Here is a 22,101-nt window from a genome sequence, read left to right as displayed (position 1 = left end):
TTCCCCCCTACCAAAAAACAATCCCCACATTGGAGTCCTAGCACCTCAGAAGGTGACCTCATTTGGAGACAAGGCTGATGCAGATGTAATTATTAAGATGAGCTCATTAGGATGGGCCTTGCTCCAATGTGACTAGCGTCCTTCTACCAAGGAATTTGGACACAAACAGACACTGGCAGGAGGGAATGGTGTGAAGACACAGGGAGAAGCCAAGGAGAGGTCTGACACGTACCCCTGCCTGTGTGCTCTGCCACGGCAGCCCAGAAAAGAGACACGAGTCAGTGCGGGACCCCCGACCCCTTGCAGCTGACAGCAGAGAATCAGGTCTGGAATTAGGTGTCAAGTCACGTCTGATATTTTCTAATGTTTAATGATCCCTTTTCTTATTCCACTTGACTTCCTTTTGCTCCAGTCTAGTATCTTGACATCTCAAGGTACTACTTGCCTTGGGAAGCCAGGCAAAGCAGCATGACCACCAGGAGAGCCTCACTGAAGTAGGCTTTGCCAAGAAGCTCCCGAGTCTCCCTAGGGAACCAGAAGGTGTTTGGGTCAGGGGCACCAAAGCCTGTACCCTCCTCAGCAGGTTTGAAACCCTTCACATTGGTCGGCAGAGCAGAAAGCCAACACTGGCCTCTTGCAAACCCCTTAGTCAAAGTGCCTAACATTTGCTACAGTCAGGAGCCCGTGTGGACAGGCTCCTCCAGCAGGGAGGAACAAAGCCTGCACACACGAAGAGATAAAGGGTGACAGGAGAGAGTGACATACAAAACCCAGCAACCGCAGCAGCTCAGAACCTACCCAGATCAGCATCATCGTAAGCTCTTTACATGGACTGTCTCAGCCTCACAGCCATTGTCTCAGGTAGGATTATGATTATTTCTGTTTAACAGACTCTAAGGCACAGAGAGGTTAAGTAACTTGCCCAGGGTCACACAGCTGATGAGTGACAGTGCTGGGATTTGAATCCAGGCAATCTGGCTGCAGACTGGCCATGTTCCTACTGGCCTACTGTGCATCCCAAACTCCGTAACAAGCTAAGGAGAGACAGAAATCTCTTCCAGTGGGGGCACTTCCAGTTAAGGACACTCCTGGATCAAGGTGATGACTGAGAATACCTCTCAAACCAGCTACTGCACAGCCCAGAGCAAGGGGAGGGAGTGTGCCCTCTGTAAACTGGGCTCACCCCAGCCAACTCTGGGTCTGATGTCACGGCACATGAGACACATCTGTGGGGCCTGATGCTCAGGCGGGACCAGCCACACCGTGTGGAGCCCAGTGCACAAGGAAAACGTGCAGCCCCTTGTTCAGGAATCATCAAGCATTTCAAGAGGCAATGGCCGAGCATTTCACCAGGCACAGGGCCATTCAGAGCATGTGGGGGATTGTGTGGGTCATTCGCCTGAGGTCAGACCACCATATAGGGCAGGCTCCTCACAGTGGGTGACAAGTAGTGCCTGCCCCTGCCAGCTGGGTTCCTAGGACCTGGGTGGGGGGCGTGGGGGACATCCAGCAGGTGAAGATATCCTGCTGGTTGGAGGCGTTGCTGAGGCGCCAGAAAGTTGGAGCTATATCTAGGCTGGGGCTCCCCAGGGGGCCAGTGTCACCCCTCAGGGGACCTGTGGCTACGCCTGGAGACAGTTTTGGTTGTCACAGCTGTGCATGTTTTGTGCTTAGAGCCAGGACTGCTGCAAAATCCTATGGGACAGGCAGCCCCACAGCAAAGACTCGTCCAGTCCCAATCGTGGATGGTGCTGAGGGGGTGGAGCCCTACCTAGAGGCCCCATCCAGCACCTTCCAAACTTCTGAGATACTCCCTCAACTGGGAGCAAGAACTTGGGATCCCTAAGGCAGGTACTCGAGGGCACAGCTCCAGGGCCTGGGTTGGCTGCACCCAGCACCCTTGTGTTTAAGCAACAGACCCTGGAGAGAGGCAGGGTTCCCTGCTCCACGCCATGAGGGTGCAGGGCTTGTATACTGAGTACCTCCAAACACGCCAAACTGCATGCTTGCAAGAGTACATTTTGTTGCATGAAAATCATACCTCTTTCAAACCATTTTTAAGGAAGATCTCACGTTTGGTTCAAAGGCTGTCACTTAGGGTCCCTCATGGAGCCCCTTCCTCCCCAGCACCTACCATGGAGTGCAAAAGCCTCATGTGATCCAGAAGCCGTGGGTCCACCTGCTGGAGCTCCTTGAAGTCCATCTTCACCACAACGGTCACGTTGTACCAGCAACCCTCCCGGTTGCTCTCTGGAGCTGCAGGAGGGAACATGGGTGAGCTACAGGCCCAGGACAGGGTGGGGCCACCAGAGGTCACTGGGGCGGTATGGCACAGTCCCACACCTCCAGTCCCCGCTCCTCTCATATTACAGATAATCCTATGTGTACTGTATAATATATTATTATATACAATGGATACTAGCTGGGCTTCCCTGGTAGCTCAGGTGGCAAAGTATCTGCCTGCAATGCAGGAGACCTGAGTTCAATCCTGGGTCAGGAAGATCCTCGGAGCAGGGAATGGCAACCGCTCTTGTATTCTTGCCTGGACAATCCCATTGACAAGGTAGCCCAGCAGATAACAGTCCATGGGATCACAAAGAGTCAGACACAACTGAGAGACTAACACTTTAACTTCACTTTGATACTAGAAAATACTGTATATATTATTTATAGTATATATATATATATATATATATATATATATGTAATGTAATACCCCATGGACTATGCAGTCCGTGGAATTCTCCAGGTCAAAATACTGGTGTGGGTAGCCTTTCCCATCTCCAGGGGATCTTCCCAACCCAGGGATTGGACCCAGGTCTCTCACATTGCAGGCAGATTTTTTACCAGCTGGGCCACAGGGAAGCCCAAGAATACTGGAGTGGGTAGTCTATCCCTTCTCCAGAGAATCTTCCCAACCCAGGAATCAAACTGGGGTCTCTTGCATTGCAGCCAGATTTTTTTTACCAGCTGAACTACCAGGGAAGCCCTGTAATATAATACAGTTAATTATATATACTATTACTTTATACTATAACATATTGAAAAGCAGAGACATTACTTTGCCAACAAAGGTCCGTCTAGTCAAGGCTATGGTTTTCCCTATGGTCATGTATGGATGTGAGAGTTGGACTGTGAAGAAAGCTGAGCACCAAAGAATTGATGCTTTTGAACTGTGGTACTGGAGAAGACTCTTGAGTGTCCCTTGGACTGCAAGGAGATCCAATCAGTCCATTCTGAAGGAGATCAACCCTGGGATTTCTTTGGAAGGAATGATGCTAAAGCTGAAACTCCAGTACTTTGGCCACCTCATGAGAAGAGTTGACTCATTGGGAAAGACTCTGATGCTGGGAGGGATTGGGGGCAGGAGGAGAAGGGGACGACAGAGGATGAGATGGCTGGATGGCATCACTGACTCGATGGATGTGAGTCTGAGTGAACTCCGGGAGTTGTTGATGGACAGGGAGGCCTGGCTTGCTGTGATTCATAGGGTTGCAAAGAATCGGACACAACTGAGCGACTGAACTGAACTGATGCTAGGTTATGTGCCATACCAATAAATAATGAATTACAACATATATTGCACCATATATACTATGATGCGTGCATGCTCAGTTATTCCGACTGTTTCCATGGACCATAGCCCACCAGGCTCCTCTGTTCATGGGGTTTCCCAAACAAGAATACTAGAGTGGCTTCCCATTTCCTTCCAGTGGATCTTCCCAAACCAGGGATTGAACCCGAGTCTCCTGTGGCTCCTGCATTGGCTGGCAGATTCTTTACCTCCTAGTGCCACTTGGGAAGCCTACATAAAACGTATACAATCATATGTTTCCCTAGCTCTGAACCTTGACGAACGCCTTCTCCTAGGGGCCTGCACTGAGAACCAGGCCACGGACCTGCCAGACAGGGGGGCCCCCACGGGGCTGCACCAGCTGACAGCCCGACACCGCCCAGCTCTGACACAGCTCAGCTCCCAGCAAACTCACGGGGCCCCAACGGCTTCCCCTGGCAATGTGGGGAAACTGGGGCCCCTGCTCTTCCAGGAACGTCCTCCCCACTTCGGGCATCTGTGAGCACACGTTCCCCCCAGAGGTCAGTGGCCGGATATTGATGAGTGAAACAGGCCAGACACAGGCTGTAGGCTCCCTGTAAAACCCAGGCTGCTGCTTCTGGAAACCCACTCCCCGCTCCTCCCAGATCAGGCCCCTGCCCTACCTGGGGCTGTGGGGGCTGAGCAGCGGTGGCCCCCTGATGAGGGGCAGCACTTCTGAAGACCAGGACAGTCAGCGTCCAGGGTGCACGGCAAGGCAGACGCTTCCAGCCCCACCACCGGGCAGCTCCCAGGTCTGGATGCAAACTCCTGAGACCGGTTCAGGGCTGGGGGGACAGGTGATGAGGTGATGAGTGATGAGTGGTGTTGGCTGTAGAATCCCAGTGGGCCACTTGGTGCTGCATCTGGATGCCTCTGGGCAGAGGGGTCCGTCTGCGGCTCCGAGCCATGCAGAGCAACCTGCCAAGGGCCTCGCCATGCCCTGCAGAGCAGCCATTAAGACCATTTGCTCTGACTCTAATGTAGCCCAACTGACTTTTCTAGGAGGAGGGCAACTTTGGCTGGAGGCCTGGGTGTCCTCTCTCTTGGCCTTAGGAGTCCATGTACAGGGGGCCTCCACCACCCCCTGAGAGTCCCCCTTGCTACTTTGCATCTTAACAGCTCACTCACTCATCCAGTATTTACTGAGCACTTACTCTGTGCCAGGCTCAGCACAAGGTGCCCAGGACCCAGCAGAAGGCCAGAGGCAAAGTCTCTCTCTGCCTTCAGGATACTTAGAGTCCAGTGGATGGGGGCCAGTGTACAAACAGAACTATGGGAGTTCGAGCAGATGAACACTGCAGAGAGGAAGGCAGGGCCCAGGAGCAGGTGGGCAGAGAAGACGGCACTGAAGATGAGTGTCTGTAGGGCCAGGGAGGTAGGGGAGCCTGCGAACCATCAGCCTTTATGCCTGGGCAGGGGCAGCAGTGTGCAGAGTGAGGGGTAAAGGCAAGCATGAGGAGCAGGCCTGCTGATGGCATAGTGGGTGAGCAGGTGGGCTGGGTCACGGAAAACCCTCTGGTGTTGCGACAGGGGGCCTGGAGGGTCAGGGCAGTCCTGCGATGAAGGGGACGCTGTGGCTGCCCTGCCCAGATTCTCATGTTATTCTGACCCCATCTCACGTTATTCTGTGTCCCCATCTTCCAGGACCCTCAGGTGGCTCTTGGGGACTGGAGCTGCCGCACACCATATGTAGAGCCTCCAGTACCTGCTGTTCGACAAACCACCTTTCCACCCCTCAGCCAACACCGTGAAATCATCCTATCCTCTGCTCCTTCCCTCCCCTAGCCTGCTTCGCTGACCTCCACAAGGGCAGTCTGAGCTGTGTCCCGGCTGCCGGGGAGGCAAGGGCCTGTCTGAGAGCCCATTGTGATGGTCCAGGTGAGAAATGGTGCAGGCTGGACCAGGGTGATGGGTGGAGACAGAGGGAAGCCTCCGATCCTGGGAATATGCAGCTGCTACTGTCTGCAGGACGTACTGACAGACAGGACAGGATGTGAAAGAAGGAGAAGCTTCGGGAAGGCTTCAGGCCTGGTCATCCCCTTGGCCCCATTCCTGGGAGAAGCTGCAGGAAGAACAGGCTCAGGCGCAGCCAGGGTTTGGGTGTGCAGATGGGAAGCTTGGCATGCCTTCGGAACCTGCACATGGAAATGTGGGTAGCGTGGGCTGTGCCCTCCCTTGGTCAATTCCCGGGAGGTCCACCAAGGTCAGGCGGCAGGGCTGTGGGCTGCACGTCCCCAGGGCCACCACTCACAATGTGCTCTGCCTGGAGTGATACAGCTCTGGACAGATGATGCAGACATGCAGGCAAGGGCAGGGCCACCACTCACAACGTGCTCTGCCTGGAGTGATACAGCTCCAGGCAGACGATGCAGATGTGCAGGCAAGAGCCCACAGGAAGTGAAAATGATGGGGGGGTGAGGTGGGGCGTGCGGCCAGATGTGACTGGAGCCACCATGTGAGACTCGGGGGAACCGGTGCCCTGACCCTTAGCCAGGGGTCTGGGGGAGTCATGAGTGGGCTTTTAAAGAAAAGGGCTTTTAGAGATCTAAGAAAGGCAGGAACTATCTAAGAATCTGCAGTCTCCTAAGGGATCTAGCCAGGAGCCAGGGTGCCCATATTCCGGGATAGAAAAGCACAGGGGATGGATAGAGCGGGAACCTGGGGGAAGCTGGCTGGAGGCAGGTGGCCAGGTATGAGCCAATGCTACGAGACACTCAGTATCTAGGCACTGGGGCAGCAGGACTGACCCCCGGGAGAATCTGTGGGTCTGTGCAAGCCCAGCAGTGGATGGAGCTGAGGGCAGCACAGGACACCAAAGGCTTCACAGCCCTGAGCTCCAGGAGGCTAAGAGCAGCAGGGAGAAAAGTACAAGGAAGGTGAGACTCCAGCACCAGCATCTGAGAAAGGGCCTGCATGAGGTCCGGCTACCCACCCTGGGATAAGTGCTCCATGCCAGCATGAATGTCACTCAAACCCATCCGGCTCCCGCCCAGATCTACATAAGGCTCTGTGTCCCACATGACATTCAGAAGCACAGCTCCAGGCCCCTCAAACCCCTGGAAAGTCAGAGGAGGCATGACAACCACGCTCTGGAAGGACACCTACAGAGCTGGGGAGGACCCGCCCCTGGGGGGACTTGTGGGCTCGCCTGGTGGAAGGGAAGTGCTGAGTACTGACAGTGGTCCTCTGGGGTCCCCTGGGCTCTCTGCAGGATGCTCCACAGACAGAAAAAAGGGGATGGCCCCTCCTGCTGGGAACACATCACCAGGGCGGCTGCATCGGCCAAGGAGAAGAAGATTTAGCTGCTGAAACACAGGCAGAGAGGGTCCCCATCAGCTTTCTCCTTGTGGAAGCTGAGTCTGGGCTTGGCGGTCACTCTCAGGAGTATTCTCACCACGCTGTCCTTGGCTCCTTCCTCACTTCCTAGTTGTCTTGGTGGCTAGTCCGATGTCTGAAGTCCTGGAGAAGCGGCTGCACAGGGAGGGTTTTGGGGGCGTGAAGAACAGACGTGCAGGGCAGCCTGAGAGGCGGGGCTGGGATGGAAATGCGGGAATCCCTGGAGGGCCACCAACCAGGGATCCGGAGCTCTGTGCTTTCTCGCCCATCATAAAAACCGACCACCTCAGCACTGAAGATATTTGATACATGAATCTAAATGTATTAATAACCTGAGCTCCTGGGACAGAAAAGTGATGTTACGGGGGGAACGGAAATCCAAATAAAGCGTGGAGTAGAGCTAACAGTAAGTCACCCTGTTCCAGGGTTGGTACTTGCTGGTACATGCACCCTGGAAATGTCAGAGCTAACATTAGGGACTCTGGGAGAGGAGGCGAGGGACTTTCTTTACTGTCTTTACAAATCTTTGTCTGGAAATCTAAAACTATTCTAAACCAAGAAGGATGAGCACCAAAGAATTGAAGCTTTTGACCTATGGTGCTGAAGAAGACTCTTGACAGTCCCTTGGACAGCAAGGCAATCAAACCAGTCAATCCTAAAGGAAATCAACCCTGAATATTCATTGGAAGGTCTGATGCTGAAGCTGAAACTCCAATACTTTGGCCACCTGAGGTGAAGAGCAGACTCATTGGAAAAGACCCTGACGCTGGGAAAGATTGAGGGCAGGAAGAGAAGGGGGCGACAAAGGATGAGATGGTTGAATGGCATCGTCGACTCAATGGATGTGAGTTTGAGCAAAGTCCGGGAGTTGGTGATGGACATGGAGGCCTGGTGTGCTGCAGTCCATGGGGTCACAAAGAGCTGGACACGACTGAGGGACTGAGCAACAAGAGGCTTATCTGAATGAAAGGAAAATACAGGACACGGAGAAAAACTGACTTCCAAGAGTGGTTGCTTGCTCACAATAGAAGTGCTTTCAAGTTACAGTTTGTCTTAATTTGAAGGCTGCTGGTAGTCTCTCTCTGTCCCTTAGGGCTGGCCAGCCTACGGAGAGCCCAAGAGAATGGTCAACAGTTCCAACTTGGTAGAAAGTTAAAAATCTGCTTCTCCTTCCCTAACTCAACACAAGCAGTGCCTCCGGACTGCCCGGCACCTGGCCATCCCACGTTAGTCACGTTTCAATGAGATAAGGCAGAGCTTTCTATCTGAGCCCTGAGGACTCTCCAGGGCTGGGGAATCTGATCCACTCTGGAATAATCAGATTATAATCCGCCTCAGAATCCTCTTTCCTCAAAGGCACCCTGGCCATCAGCCCAGGAGATGGGAAGTTTGGGGTAGGCTCCCAGTCCTGCGGGGTCCTAGGTGTGTCGTGTGAAGGAGGCAAGCCATGAATTGCAGGTATTTAGCGTCCACTGTGATGCTTGGTCCTCCTCTGAGGAATCCATCCTGGGTCAATATTCCAACTCGTGTGCAGCCGTGTTTGCACCATACATTACTCATTGCAGCATTATTTATAACGAAAAACAATTGGAAACCACGAGATGTTAAGCGGTAGGAGATTGCTTAGTGCTGATCCATCCCTATGAGGTAATGCCTTGTGGGCATTAAATCATGCTGGAGAATGCGATCCATTGACACAGAAGATGTTCCAGATAAATTGCCAAGGGGTGAAGCGTGCTACACCATGTCTTCAACAGGGTGACCATGCTTTTGTAAAATGTCTGCCCTGAAGGAAACTAGAAGAAAATGTTAACAGTAGTTATTCTTGTGGGGCAAGGAGGGGGGTGATTATGGGAAATTTCCCTTTTCTCTCTCTCTCTCTTCTTTGTTTCCAAATTTTCTCCATGGCTTGTGTATTCTTTTTTGTATTTTAAGAAGACATTTAAATAAAACCATGTATGGCTTATCATTGCTTTCAAAATGTGGGACTTAAAAAATTGAAAAGGTCATCTAGACTGAAAAACATACCCCGTGTTCTCATAATGCCCTTCCCTTTTTTAGGTCCTTGGCTGTTATTGAGTGGGAGGAGAAAGAAGAGAGCAAGGCTGAGGTTTTGGTGCTGCTGAGGATGAGACCTCTGAGCTGAGGTTGCTGAGATGTGAGAAGCCCCACGTGCAGGTGAGCTGCTTTCTGCCCTCCTCCTTTCCCAGACACCCTGGCTCCTCCTGTGGCCACCACGTTCGGGGGCTGGCCTCTGCCTGGTTCCCTGACGGTCAGCCCCAGCACAGGCCTCAGTGCATCACTTCCAGAGACTTCTCACTTCCGGTTCCAAACAGCCAGGCTGTCAGGAGGCATCACAGAGCCAACTTTGGTCCAACATTCAGGCTTTGATCAGAGAAGCCAGGCAGGCATGGAGAGAATTGAGCTGCTGGTACCCATGGTGTAAACTCTTCTGACCAGGTACTTTCCAGCTGCCCACGTGGTGCCCCTGAGCTTGGAGGTGGGGGGAATCAAATGCTCACCGGGGGCCTCACAAGCCATAGCGAATGAGCGCTGCAGGCCCCCACCCCAGCTCTGCACTCACACACCAGCCCCCTCAGCAGCTGCGGTGCCCAGCAGGGTCTAGACACCAAACCAGGACTTTCCCAATGGGCTCTGGGCCCAACACCACACACTGAGCCCGACGGGGGTCAGGGAGACTCAGGCCCGAGTCTGACCCGTCTTGGTTAAGGCACTCGCCTTCCCCGGTCTGCCTCCCCATCAGCTCCTGTCCAGTAATGACCAGAAATCTCCACTGAACGTTATAGGATGCCCTCAGTCGAGCCCCCTTTTCCTCTCTCTTCTCCATCCTTTGGGGCTGCTGACTGGGTTCTCTCCATATTGCTTCTAGAGTGACCCTTCTAAGGTCCGGGAGGATTGTGGACCCCCCCCCACCCCATTTCAGCCCCCTTTGTGGGGCCTGGAGGGCCTTCTGGGTGAATGCTCCTTCCGTCACTCCCAGCGCCTCCACCTGGTCCCCACCTCAAACATCAGTCACCCCACCGTCTGTAGTTCCCAGAGCAGATCTGCCCACAGGACTCTAGTTAGAATGTTCTGGGCCTCTCCTGCCTGGTGAGTTTCTATTTAAAGGCGCTCACACTTTAAAAGTGGGGCTGAGTCCCCAAGAGGCTGGTCTGCTGGGAAGAAACATGTGCGGCAGGTGCCTCCCTGCCTTCTATCTGGGAGAATTCGCTTGTCAGTGCTGCAGGGCAGCAGAGTGCAGAGAAAGGTGACCGCTGGGGCTGGGTGGGGCCGAGGATGCCTCTGGCCTTCTGGGCTTGTGACCTCATCAGCCCCACGACCACCAGCAGGTGGGAAGTGTGGCCTCCATAGGTGAAGGTGGGCAGGGCAGGGTAGCCCCTCCATCAACCAGAATCTGATGCTCCAAGCCAAGTGCCGTGAGCCCCATCCAAGGCCTCCCTAACCTGGCACACCTCCCCAGGAACAGGGTGCTCCCAAGGCAGGGGCACCACCCTTTGTACATGCGGCCCTTAGAGACAGGGAGAGTGGAGAGGGGTCCCACAGTCAGTGCAGGAAGAGACTCCTCGAACCCAGCACCAAGGGACAGCGCCCCCCATCAACGCCCACAAATTTCCCTTTACGGAACCAGCATGAATGCACAGCAGCCGCACAGCTCCAGACCTGACGCCCTCGACCCTTCCTGGCTTTGCTGGTGGTGGCAGTGGTGTCATTTGAAAATTCCAGGGAGAGGTTCGCTCCTCGGACCTGCTCACTCTGAGCTGTCTGGTCGTCTCTGAGTCTGGCCTCTGAGCAGGGTTGGTGCAGATGTCAGCTCGCCCGACCTCCGCGGGCTCTGGGGGCCTGAGGGAGGGCAACCTCAGAAGGACCCTGTGTTCCACCCACGCAACCATCTGCAGGGTCTGGCTGATTCCTGACTCTACATCTTATAGCCCCCGGGGTTGGGGGTATGGAGTCCACACCTAGCCTGCTGCCTGTCCTGGCCTCCGGCCCCGGCGATGGCGCATGTGGAACCCTCCTTGCACCCTCCCAAGCTGGCACTTTCTGCTTTTGGAGGTGGTGGCCCTCATGTCTCAGGGTGCCCCATGGCCACCCACGGAGCCCCACCCTTCTCGCTTCCCCTCCATCACGGGTGTGAGGACAGGGCGACCTCCTGACTGCTCAGAAACCCATCTTAGCTCTGGAACTGACTCAAAGTAACGATCACACCTCCCCCACATTCACACATGCACCCGCCTGCACCCTCGCCCTGGAAGAAGTCTTCTGGGAAGTTCCCTCTGGGCCGAGAGGCTGAGCCCCAAACCCCCACACAGCATGGTCCCCTCAATCTCAGACATGGCCTGGACCAGCCACACCAGTGCTGGTCACCACCCCAAGCATCTTTAAATCACACAGAAAGGATAAGAGGACCTGGAGGCTTCTGGACAGTTAGGGGCCCCTTTCCATCTCTTACAGATTGGAGTTCAGATACGGATTTCAGTCTGTTGAATGAAAAACCTGGCTGCCAACATAGAGGAGATACAAATGCTGGTTCTCAAACTTAGCCGCCGGTTAGAATTCCTGGTGCATGTTTGTGCCTGTTAAGCGCTAAGTCACGTCTGACTCTGTGACCCCACCGACTGTAGCCTACCAGGCTCCTCTGTCCTCGCGACTCTCCAGGCAAGAATACTGGAATGGGTTGCCGTTTCCTCCTCCAGGGGATCTTCCCGACCCAGGGATCGAACCCGGGTCTATTGTGTCTCCTGCATTGGCAGGTGGGTTGTTTACCATTAGTGCCACCCGGAAAGCACAAGAATTGGAGCCTTAAAAAAAAGATCTCAGCACCCAAGCTCTGCCTAGATGGAATCCATTGCAGCCTCTGAGAAGAGAGCCAGCCATCGGCATTTTTAAAACTCTGAGGACTTTAATGTGCAGCCATGTCTGAGAGCCGACACCCACGACAGGTTCTCAAAGTGGGGCCTCATGCCAGCAGCATCAGCACCCGTGAGAACGCGTACTCCACGCCTGACCCACTGGATGTGAAACCTTGGGCTGAGGCCAGTGCCCTGCGCTTGGGCCAGCCCTCTGAATGACCCAGCTGCACATGGGAGGCCGAGAAGCAGCGTTCTGGAAGGATCTAGTCAGTTCGGGGCTAAGGGCGTGAACAGTGGCTATCCCAAGACTGGACAGGACTCACGCAGGACACAGTAGAGGCCCAGCTGCTCGTAGCCCTCGCAGCAGTCGGTCACATTCCTGGGCTCTGGAACCTCCACCGCCAGGTACCGGGTCTGGTAGACGGTCTTCGGGCAGCGCCGCCAGGGGATCCAGCCGCCGCAGGGAACTTGGGTCAGGCGGGATATCTGCATAGCCTTCACACTCTGCACGCTCTGGGTCACGCTGTAGTTGCACAGCCGGAAGCCCAGCAGAGAGAGGCCTTTTTCTAGAAGGGAGGGAAGAGGATGGAGAAACAAGAGAAGAAAATGCTAGGATCAAACAATATAAAGGGTCCTTCTGCAAGCCCCCCGCTTCTGCAAGAGCAGGTGAAACAAAACCCCTGCACAGGGCAGACCCCAGGGCATCTGCCCACTGGCCTGTATCTGAGAAGGCAACGCAGACATGGAGACTCAAGGGATAAAGCATGACACCTGTGCTGCGCAATCCTCCTCTGCAAGACGAAGACACCTCCCAGCCTGACCCTTGCTCCTCCTCCCAGCAGTGCTGACTCTACATTGAAAGGAGGGATACAGATGAACCAAGTTTCTGGGGCTCACGTCCTGGGCTCTGCTGCGTGTCCTCAGACTCTCCCGGCCAGAGAGACTGCGCACACCTCTCATCTCCACAGTAAGGGCTGTTGTCACATGCAACATGAATACGCAGCAGTTCCCTCGATGAATACACCAGCCCCACATGTGCTGGGCACACTGGCAGTGACACCAGAATAAGATGAAATATAAACACACATGTCAAGCTCATGTGAGATGTGCATGGATGGTCAAGTGCAATCTGACTATTGCTATCATCAGCAGGAGATGAGGGCACGGCGCCTGCCATGAAACATCCAGGTTGCCTTATCTGGCCCTGAATGTCTTTCACCTGGAGCTTGGCTCCTGGGCACAGATGCCCATGGCCTTAGTCAGCATCATTACTTGGTTCTCGAGACCCTGTGGCACCTGCTCTCACCAGCCCTGTGTCTCAATGTCATGGACCAGCTCACCTGGGGTCCTGGGGTGTTCTATCTGCCCAGAGAACCTCTCCTGCCTCATGGGGCAAGGACCGTTATTATGGGCTGAAGGATGGCAGCTGTTGTTCAGTCGCTCAGTCATAGCCAACTCTTTGCGATCCCATGGACTGCAGCACGCAGACTTCCCTGCCCTTCACTATCTCCCAGAGTTTGCTCAGATTCATGTCCGTTGATTCAGTGAAGCTATTTAACCATCTTGTCCTTTGTCGTCCCCTTCTCCTGCTCTCAACCTTTCCCAGCATCAGGGCCTTTTCCAATGAGTCAGCTCTTTGCATCCAGGCTAAAGTGTGTCCCACCCCAAATTCACACACTGCAGTTCTAAGGCCCAGGACCTCAAAATGTGGCCTTACTTGGAAGTAGGGCTTCTGCAGACATAACTGGTTGAGATGAGTTTATACTGGAGCAAAGTGGCCTCTAATGCAACGTGACCAGTGTCCTTATGAGAGGGGAAATAGACACAGAGACAGGAATGCACCCAGGGAGATAAGATGTAAGGTGAGGCAGAGATCAGATTGTTGCTCCTACAGGCCAAGGTCACTCAAATCCCAAGCAGACCCAAGCCCCTGGAAGCTGGGGAGACGTGTGTCTGGGACAGACCCTCCCTCCCAGACTCAGGAGGAATCCACCATGCCCACACCTTGATCTTGAACTTCTGGCCTCCAGATTGAGGGGAAATAAATCTCAACTGTTAAGTCCCCCAGGAATCCCTGGAGGCTCAGTGGTAAAGAATCCGCCTGCAACGCAGGAGACCAGGGTTCGATCCCTGGGTCAGGAAGATTCCCTGGAGAAGGAAATGGCAACCCATTCTAGTATTCTTGACTGGAAAATCCCATGGACGGAGGAGCTTGGCAGGCTGCAGCCCTTGGGGTCGCAAAGAGTCAGACACAACTCAGTGACCGAACTACCACCACCAAGGCCCCCAGTCTGTGGTGCTTTGCCAAGACAGACCCCAGGGCTGACACGGGGACCATGGGGTGCCCTCCACATTTGAGGCTAGTGTGAGACTCGCTGCATTCATGGGCTGTCAGTGAAGGACGAATGAATGACTTGAATATATCTTAGGTCTTCATATACTCAACCTCATATAGAGCTCTAATCTCTATGAGACTGTATATCCACTGGATAGGGGCTCTATGTTATAGTGTAAACCTTCAGGGAGAAGTTGGATTTCTGGGGCAGAGATCACAGGGGGACATCAGAAATCACCTTCATCCCCACGCCAGGACAACACCCCTGGAGACTCCCACCTTTGTCCTCTACGTGCTCAAGTGTGCACGTGCTAAGTCGCTTCAGTCGTGTCCGACTCTGCGACCCCATGGACTGTAGCCCGCCAGCTCCTCTGTCCATGGGATTCTCCAGGCAAGAATACTGGAGTGGGTTGCTATGCCTTCCTCCAGAGGATATTCCTGATCCAGGAACTGAGCCCACATGTCTTACATCTCCTGCATTGGCAGGCAGACTCATTACCACTAGTGCCACCTGGGAAGCCCATGGGTGCCCACAAACATGCAGAAAGCGAGGCTTGGGGGTTGGTGACCCCAAAAGAAATGAGGCCAAGCCAGCCCTCATGCTCAGGCTGGTGGGAGAGCCTGCAGCCTTCTTCCGGACAGAGTCAGGTGCTGAATCCCACCACCCCAGAGCGAGTCTACTCCCAAGCCACATGGTGGCCTCCCTGGGAATGGCCAGGCCTCTGGGGGTGGACACAACCTGCACCCACAGAGACCGGGTCCCAGGAAGCCTTGGGAGGGACCAGGAGGCCCCTGGCTGGGTGGGGTGAGGCAGGAGCTGGCGGCTTCCAAGGCCAGAGCTTAGAGGTGACTGAGGGGGCTGGAGAAGATGTGCAGTGAGCAGGGTCTCCATGGAGCAATGGGGTGAACAGGACAAAGCTTCCTGCGTGGAGAAGTCAGTGAGGCCGACCTAGACCCTGTTTTTCATCTGAACTGAAGGCAAGATGCAACCACTGATGAAGATTACTCCTCTGCCTCCAGAAAGCCTGATCATGACAAGGTCCCAGCTGATCCTCAGCAGAGCCCTCCTGCACACAGGCATGTGCACACACACACACACACACACACACAGACACACACAAACACGCAGACACAGATACAAACAGACACACAAACACAGAGACACACAGACACAACACAGAGACACACATGCACACAGACACAAACACACACAGCAGACACACACACACACAGGCACACAAACAGACACAAGCAAACACAGACGCACACACACAAACCTTCCAAACCTCACTTGCCTCTCCTTGTTTTGTCTTCTACATTGTGCTGGAGGCCACCAAGTCCTCCCAGGCCTGGCTTCTTGCCAGAGCCCACCGCAGAAACCGCCGGGCATATTCTGCTGTTCAACGAATCCTTTCAGCAGCACAAAAAGCGGGGTTCCTGGGTTCTAATCCCAGAGGGAGAAAATCTAAGTGCTCTGGTGGGTGCTGAGGTCAGCACTCACCCCAGCTCCACAAATACCAGCCGTGTGATTCTGACCTCATTTCATGTCCTCTCGGCGCCCTGGTCTTGCCTCTTGTAAAATCATAGCTGCGCCTGGGATTGTAGGAGGATTGAATGACATCATGGCCGTCGCCTCAGTATGTGGAACCTGGGAGCAGACAGACCTGCAGCCCTGATGGACCATTGAGCTGCCACCACCCAAGTCCTCACGTGCATGAAACACCCTCTGAGATCTCCTCTGGCTTCCCGACATTCGCATCGTCCTGCCACTGACCTGAATGATATGCATATTACTCATTCCGGAGGAAATACCATGTTTTCTTACAAAATCACAGTTCATAAAAAAAGAAATAACAAAATTCTGCCTATTTGTGAAGAAATTTTAAACCAGTTCAAAACCGAAACTGAGAACAGGAACAGAAGGGCTCTGTTTGAATTCCCAACAGAATAAGATGGATGTGCAGGAGAAAATGACTGAAAAGCTTTGCAATCTCAGCGCTCTGAAATCTGGGGCTTGAGAATCCCAGTGTGTTTGGCTGCTGACACGTGCCTCTCAAAGACCCTGGATGTGCTCCTGGCCCTTCTCATCCCCCTGAGCCACAAGCACCCTCGTCTAATGTCGAGGAAATGGGGTTGGCAAAGCCCCAGGTGAGTGGGAAGACCCACATCCTGAACCCCCCTCCCTGGTGGGGGAAAGGAGGTCAGAGTCAGGATCTAGGGCAGGGTCGTCCAGGTGGAAATCTTGCCCTTGGCCAGCTGTGTGGTCCTGTGTGAGTCCCTGGCCACTCTGGGTCTCCCTCCCCTTATCTATAAATTGAAGACTAATGGGCCAAGGCTCCTGAGACTTCGATGCTCTGTCTCCAGGCATGTGCTACTCTCGGCAGGCCTATAGCATCTGTTCCACTGGCAGAAATGCAGAGTTCTGGGTCCCACCCCAGACCTGATGACTTAGAACCGGCCCTTGAACCCCCTGAGCCCTAGCTGATTCTGAAGCATTCCCGTTACCTCTTTTGTGGTTACAGAAAGTATGCCCGAAAAGGAGCCATCCCTGACTCTCCCAGCAGGTGCATCTTTGCTGCCCCACTCTTGGCAGGGCTGTTGTCCTCAGGAGACCCTCTCCTGGGAGCCCTTGACCCTCCAGCATCACCCGCACGGAGCCCAGACCCCTCACCTGTGAAGCTGCTGGCCTGGCTCGGGTTCACGATGATGACCAGGGCCAGCAGGCCCAGCCCAAGGGTTCTGAGCATGGCTGGGCCGTGGTGGTGACTCTGGGTCTCTCCTGAGTGGCAGCACAAAGGGACCTGGGCTGCCTGGACCCAAAGAGAGGGCCCGTCTCTCCCCTGCACCACTGACTGTGGCAGTGGCTTCAGACTGTGTGCTTGCCGGGAGCAGTCCCTTATGCCTGCTCGTAAACACCAGCCACCACTGTGGCCGTGTCCCCCGGGGCACCTTTGTGTCATGGCCCATTCTCCATCCAGGCAGATGGCATCTCTCAGGAAAGGTAAGTACCCACCTGCCAGACTACATCTCAGGGTCCCATCTCGTTGTTACGCAGAAAACACATTTCAGACCCGAATCTGACTCCCTCCGTCAAGTCCAAAGTATTCTCTTACCTTATCGTAGCGAACTGGCAGGAGAAAACAGCAGCAAATCAAAGTGGTACATCAGATTCAGAGAGCATCCTTCGCACAATTGGACAAATAGATCAAAAGCCATAAACCTACCCCTGTGACCCAGTGATCCCTGCCTGAAGCTGGGTCTGAGGGCCATGAAGCTGCGTTCTCAGAGCTGTTCATCACTTGCCAGAATTTAAAGCCGCAGGGTGCGGAAGTGAGCCTTAGGGATGAAGGGGGTTAGTAAGTTAGTAGAGAGCATTTGAATGTAACATTGCCCAGACATGCACCCCAGGAGGACACTTAGCAGCATGGAAACAGCTTCTCATCTTGTGACATCAAAGCAGAACCTCAAATAGTTCTGTCTCCAAAAAAAATAACAACTCCATGATTCTATAAAAGTGGCCCCGGCCCAGGAAGGGCCAGAGGAATAAAACATGGTAAGGATGAACTGATGCTTTCAAACTGTGGTGCTGGAGAAGACTCTTGAGAGTCCTTTGGACTGTAAGGAGATCAAACTAGTCAATCCTAAAAGAAATCAACCCTGAATATCCATTGGAAGGACTGATGCTGAAGCTGAAGCTCCAATACTTTGGCCACCCGATGCAAAGAGACAACTCACTGGAAAATATCCTGGTGCTGGGAAAGAATGAGGGTGGGAGGAGAAGGGGGCAAGAGAGAATGAGAAGGTTGGATGGCATCATCGACTTAATGGACATGAGTTTGAGCAAACTGGGAGATAGTGAGGGACAGAGAAGTCTGGTGTGCTGCCGTTCGTGGGGTCACAAAGAGTCAGACATGGCTGAGAGACGGAACAACGAACAATGAGAGGATGATGGCTGATTTCTGTTTTATTTCAGAAGCCATCATGTGCTGTGTGAACTGAATTTGTAAATGTCATATTGAATACTTCCTGCTGCTGCTAAGTCGCTTCAATCATGTCTGACTCTGTGCGACCCCATAGACGGCAGCCCACCAGGCTCCCCCGTCCCTGGGATTCTCCAGGCAAGAACACTGGAGTGGGTTGCCATTTCCTTTTCCAATGCATAAATGTGAAAAGTCAAAGTGAAGTCGTTCAGCCACCCCATGGACTGCAGCCTACCAGGCTCCTCCGTCCATGGGATTTTCCAGGCAAGAGTACTAGAGTGGGGTGCCATTATGCCATCTTCTTATTCCTCTATTGGGTCATCTTTCGTTGCATGGTAAAATTTTTAATATTAAACTAGGCACAACTGTGAACATTATACAAAGATTCTATACATTGGTTCTACTGAGAAAACTTTCAAATAGGGTAATAAAGATCCAGCTCAGATCCATGGTTCAGATGTAGAATTCCCTTGTGCTCAGCATACAAAACAGTTGTGCCAGGAGGACCCTTCTGGCCTAATTCCCAAAGAACATGACTACATCTTTAATTCTCCAGAGATTAACCCCTGAGATGATTAACTGCTTGTTTGCATGGTTAATGACTAGATCACAGATGCCAGGACGAGAGAAAAAAAAACTGGAAATAATTGTGCAGTTAAGGGGCTCAGAGCGAGTCTCCTGGAAGCCAGTACCCTTTATAGAAAAACAATACTCCAGGACTAACTCACAAATCCTGCTGCTCTAACAGAGGATTAAAAAAAAAAAAAAAGTGTCAATAAAAGGATGCATGCTAAAATTGTAATAGAACATTTAAGAGAATAAAGTTCAATTAGCACTGGCAGAATAAATATGTGTATGTGTGTTAGTAGCTCAGGCATGCCCAACTCTTTGCAATCCCATGGACTACCAGGGTCCTCTCTCCATGGGATTCTCCAGGCAAGAGTACTGGAGTGGGTTGCCATTCCCTTCTCCAGGGGATCTTCCTGACTCAGGGATTGAACCTGGATCTTCAGAGTTGCATGCAGATTCTTTACCAGCTGAGCTACCAATAGGAAAAGTATTATAATGAAGCTAAATACGAACATTTAAAATATGAGTTGAATCTGTATTCCAGTATTCTATCACCCCTTAGAACTTTAGATGCTATAAGATATGAGCACTTCTCCAAAAGATGAGGTGGAATCAAAGATAATCTTGTATTTTGAAACTGGAAATTGGCCTCGGGCACCACTTTTTCTCATCTTCAGAACCATGCTATGAAGTAGGTCCCTTATCTTCCTGTACAAATAAAGAGACTGAGGGTCCAAGAGGCCCTCGGCAAATGGGATTCAGTTCTGAAGCCCACGTTCTTCACACTCCACCTCTGTCTGGACACAGTTCAACCAGGAGAGAACCCAGCCTCAGACTCAAGAGAGGGCAGCAAAATCAAGACATTTTGTCTGCTGAGCACTTCCTGCTAACTAGAAATTGTCCATGAAATATTGTCACAGTATGCTTTCTCTTCATATCAAAACCATGGGATTAAAAAATCCCTCAATCTCAGCAGCCTGGTCCAGCTCTGTCCTCTCTCACCCTGCATTTGCATCCTCCAGGCACAGGCAGGGTAAGCGTGTAGGCTGCGTGTTTCTGGTTCATCTACAGCAAGATGTTTCCCTCCTGTGTGCTTTTCTGCCTGATACCACAGGGATTTCCCACATTTGACTTTCCCCTGTAAACACGTTGAGGAAAAAGAACCATGCCCTGTAACCAGCAGCGCGAGGGACAGCCCTCCAGCATGTCACATCTGGGTGCATCTGGCCACCAACGTAACCAGCAAAGGGCCCTCAGGTGCCCCTCCTAGTGTTTAAAGTCCAGCATCCTGCCGATGCCGTGTCCAAGAACTAGGGGACTGGGGGAAGCCAGCAGGGTGCAGGCTGGACCCAAGGACCTGCACACACGCTCGTTCACACTCACACCACAGGTATCCACACATGTAGGCACGTTCACACAGTCACCTATGACACACTCACACATACTCAGTGTCACACAAGCAGGCTCACCCACACATGTCCACATTCACACCCACATGTGTGTGTGTCTGTGAGCATGCTGGCGCACACATGGGCATGTGTGCAGTCTCACAATGCTCACAGGTACACTGCACAAGCATGCTTGCACACTCACAAGCTCATATGTGTGCCCGTATGTGCAGACACACACCCTTGCACTCTCTCACACACATACAAACACACAGGATGAGGGTGAGTTCCCTGACCTTGCAACACTCATCTTCAAGGACGGAGCGGTGCCCGCTGCCACCGGTGAAAGAGCCTGGGCTGAGCCTTCTGGAGGAGGAGGGGTTGAGTTAGGAGACCTCCAGAGGCCTTTCTCGTCCCTGCTTCCAAGTTCTGCGGCCCTAATGCGAGGCGCCGCTGACTCCACTACAGAATCACACCTGCCGTTACCCTGCAGGCCAGAGTGCATGCGTGTCGACCTGGGATGGGGCATCATTTGCGCGTGCGTGTGCAGGGCCATTATGGGCTCCAGAAGTCATCTGGGGCGGGGAGCGCACGGGCGGCTTTACTCACAGCCTCCTTCCTAGAATCCTGCTCCACACGCAGCCCAAGTGACAGCTGTCCACCAGGAAGGGCGGGCAGGTCAGGCCATGGGGTACCAGGTGCCCTCCTGCACCATCTGACCCAGGTAGGGGCAGGATGCACAGAAGAGGCCTGGGTGGCAGAGGTGGGGACTGAGGGTGAGAGCTGCACGTGAGACCTGGGGATAGGGTGGGGTCTGGAGACAGCTCTGCTTGTTGTCCATTGGTGAGGTTGGTGCTGGAGATGGGGAGGCGTCCCCATCTCTAAAGGGTCATTTCCAGGGACACTAGCCATGACGGACGCAGTCCTGAATGGACAAAGTCCATTGGACACCAGCCCTGATGGACGGAGAGCTGAAGAGGAGCTTCATTAAGATGGGAAAACGTCAGATTTCAAAGACCTCCTAGGATCCTGGCTCAGCACCTGCCCCACTCCAGGCCACTCTCTGCCACCCTGATCACTTAGAGCCACGTTTCCCAGGGCACAGTGAGGACCTCCACATCAGAATGATGTGGATGAGCTTGCTGGAAGCGCAGGAGCCCCCAGCCTCACCCCAAACTTCTCAGGCTCTACAGGGGCCCCAGGGGCTGAAGTCCCACAGGAGCACACAGAAGCTTGAGCACACCCACCAACCCTGAGGACACAGCCCTGTGTGGAGCAGCCCCTCCCATGGAGAGTGGTTCTGCCAGAAAATTCCTCTCGATGCGCATCAAAGTTGACCTCCACTCTGGAGCCATCACTCACGGGGGTTCTGGTCCTCCCTGCAACCAGATGGCAAAACCACATCAGCCTGCCCCATGGCGGCTGACATCTCTTCTGGAGGGTTCTCAGAGCACCCTCATTTTTAGTGCGGTTGCTCTGATGGTCCCTCCCCACACACTCATCTCTCCTCCACCACAAACACATAGACACTCAGACAGACACACAAACACAGAGACACATACACAAACATACAGGCACACACACAGAGACACACACACAGACAAACAGACACACACACAGACACAGAGACACACACACAGACATACAGACACACAGTCACACAGATACACAGAGACACACACAGACACAGAGACACACACACACATACAGGCACACACGCAGAAACACAAACACACAGTCACACACACAGACACACAGAGACACACACAGACACAGAGACACACACACAAACATACAGACACACACACAGACACACAAACATACAGACACACACACAGACACACAAACATACAGACACACACAGACACAGAGACACATACACAAACATACAGGCACACACACAGAGACACACACAGAGACAAACAGACACACAGTCACACAGATACACAGAGACACACACAGACACAGAGACACACACACACATACAGGCACACATGCAGAAACACAAACACACAGTCACACACAC

The 22,101-nt window shown here is 53.2% G+C and overlaps 1 protein-coding gene across 1 annotated transcript in view; it reads right to left on the bottom strand.

The window, feature by feature from the left end:
- Positions 1-16,884, bottom strand: part of UMODL1 (uromodulin like 1) — a 79,313-nt gene extending 62,429 nt beyond the window's left edge. Inside the window, exons 1-4 of the mRNA XM_042237443.2 lie at positions 16,809-16,884; positions 12,126-12,368; positions 4,219-4,380; positions 2,135-2,256 (exon numbers count right to left, since the gene is read on the bottom strand). Of these exons, the coding sequence (XP_042093377.1) occupies positions 2,135-2,256; positions 4,219-4,380; positions 12,126-12,368; positions 16,809-16,884 (603 nt within the window). The remainder of the gene's footprint in view (positions 1-2,134; positions 2,257-4,218; positions 4,381-12,125; positions 12,369-16,808) is intronic.
- Between the last annotated feature and the right edge of the window lie 5,217 nt (positions 16,885-22,101).

This window comes from Ovis aries, chromosome 1 (assembly GCF_016772045.2).
Source record: "Ovis aries strain OAR_USU_Benz2616 breed Rambouillet chromosome 1, ARS-UI_Ramb_v3.0, whole genome shotgun sequence".
Taxonomy (NCBI): Eukaryota; Metazoa; Chordata; class Mammalia; order Artiodactyla; family Bovidae; genus Ovis; species Ovis aries.
This window is presented reverse-complemented; position numbering and strand designations above follow the sequence as displayed.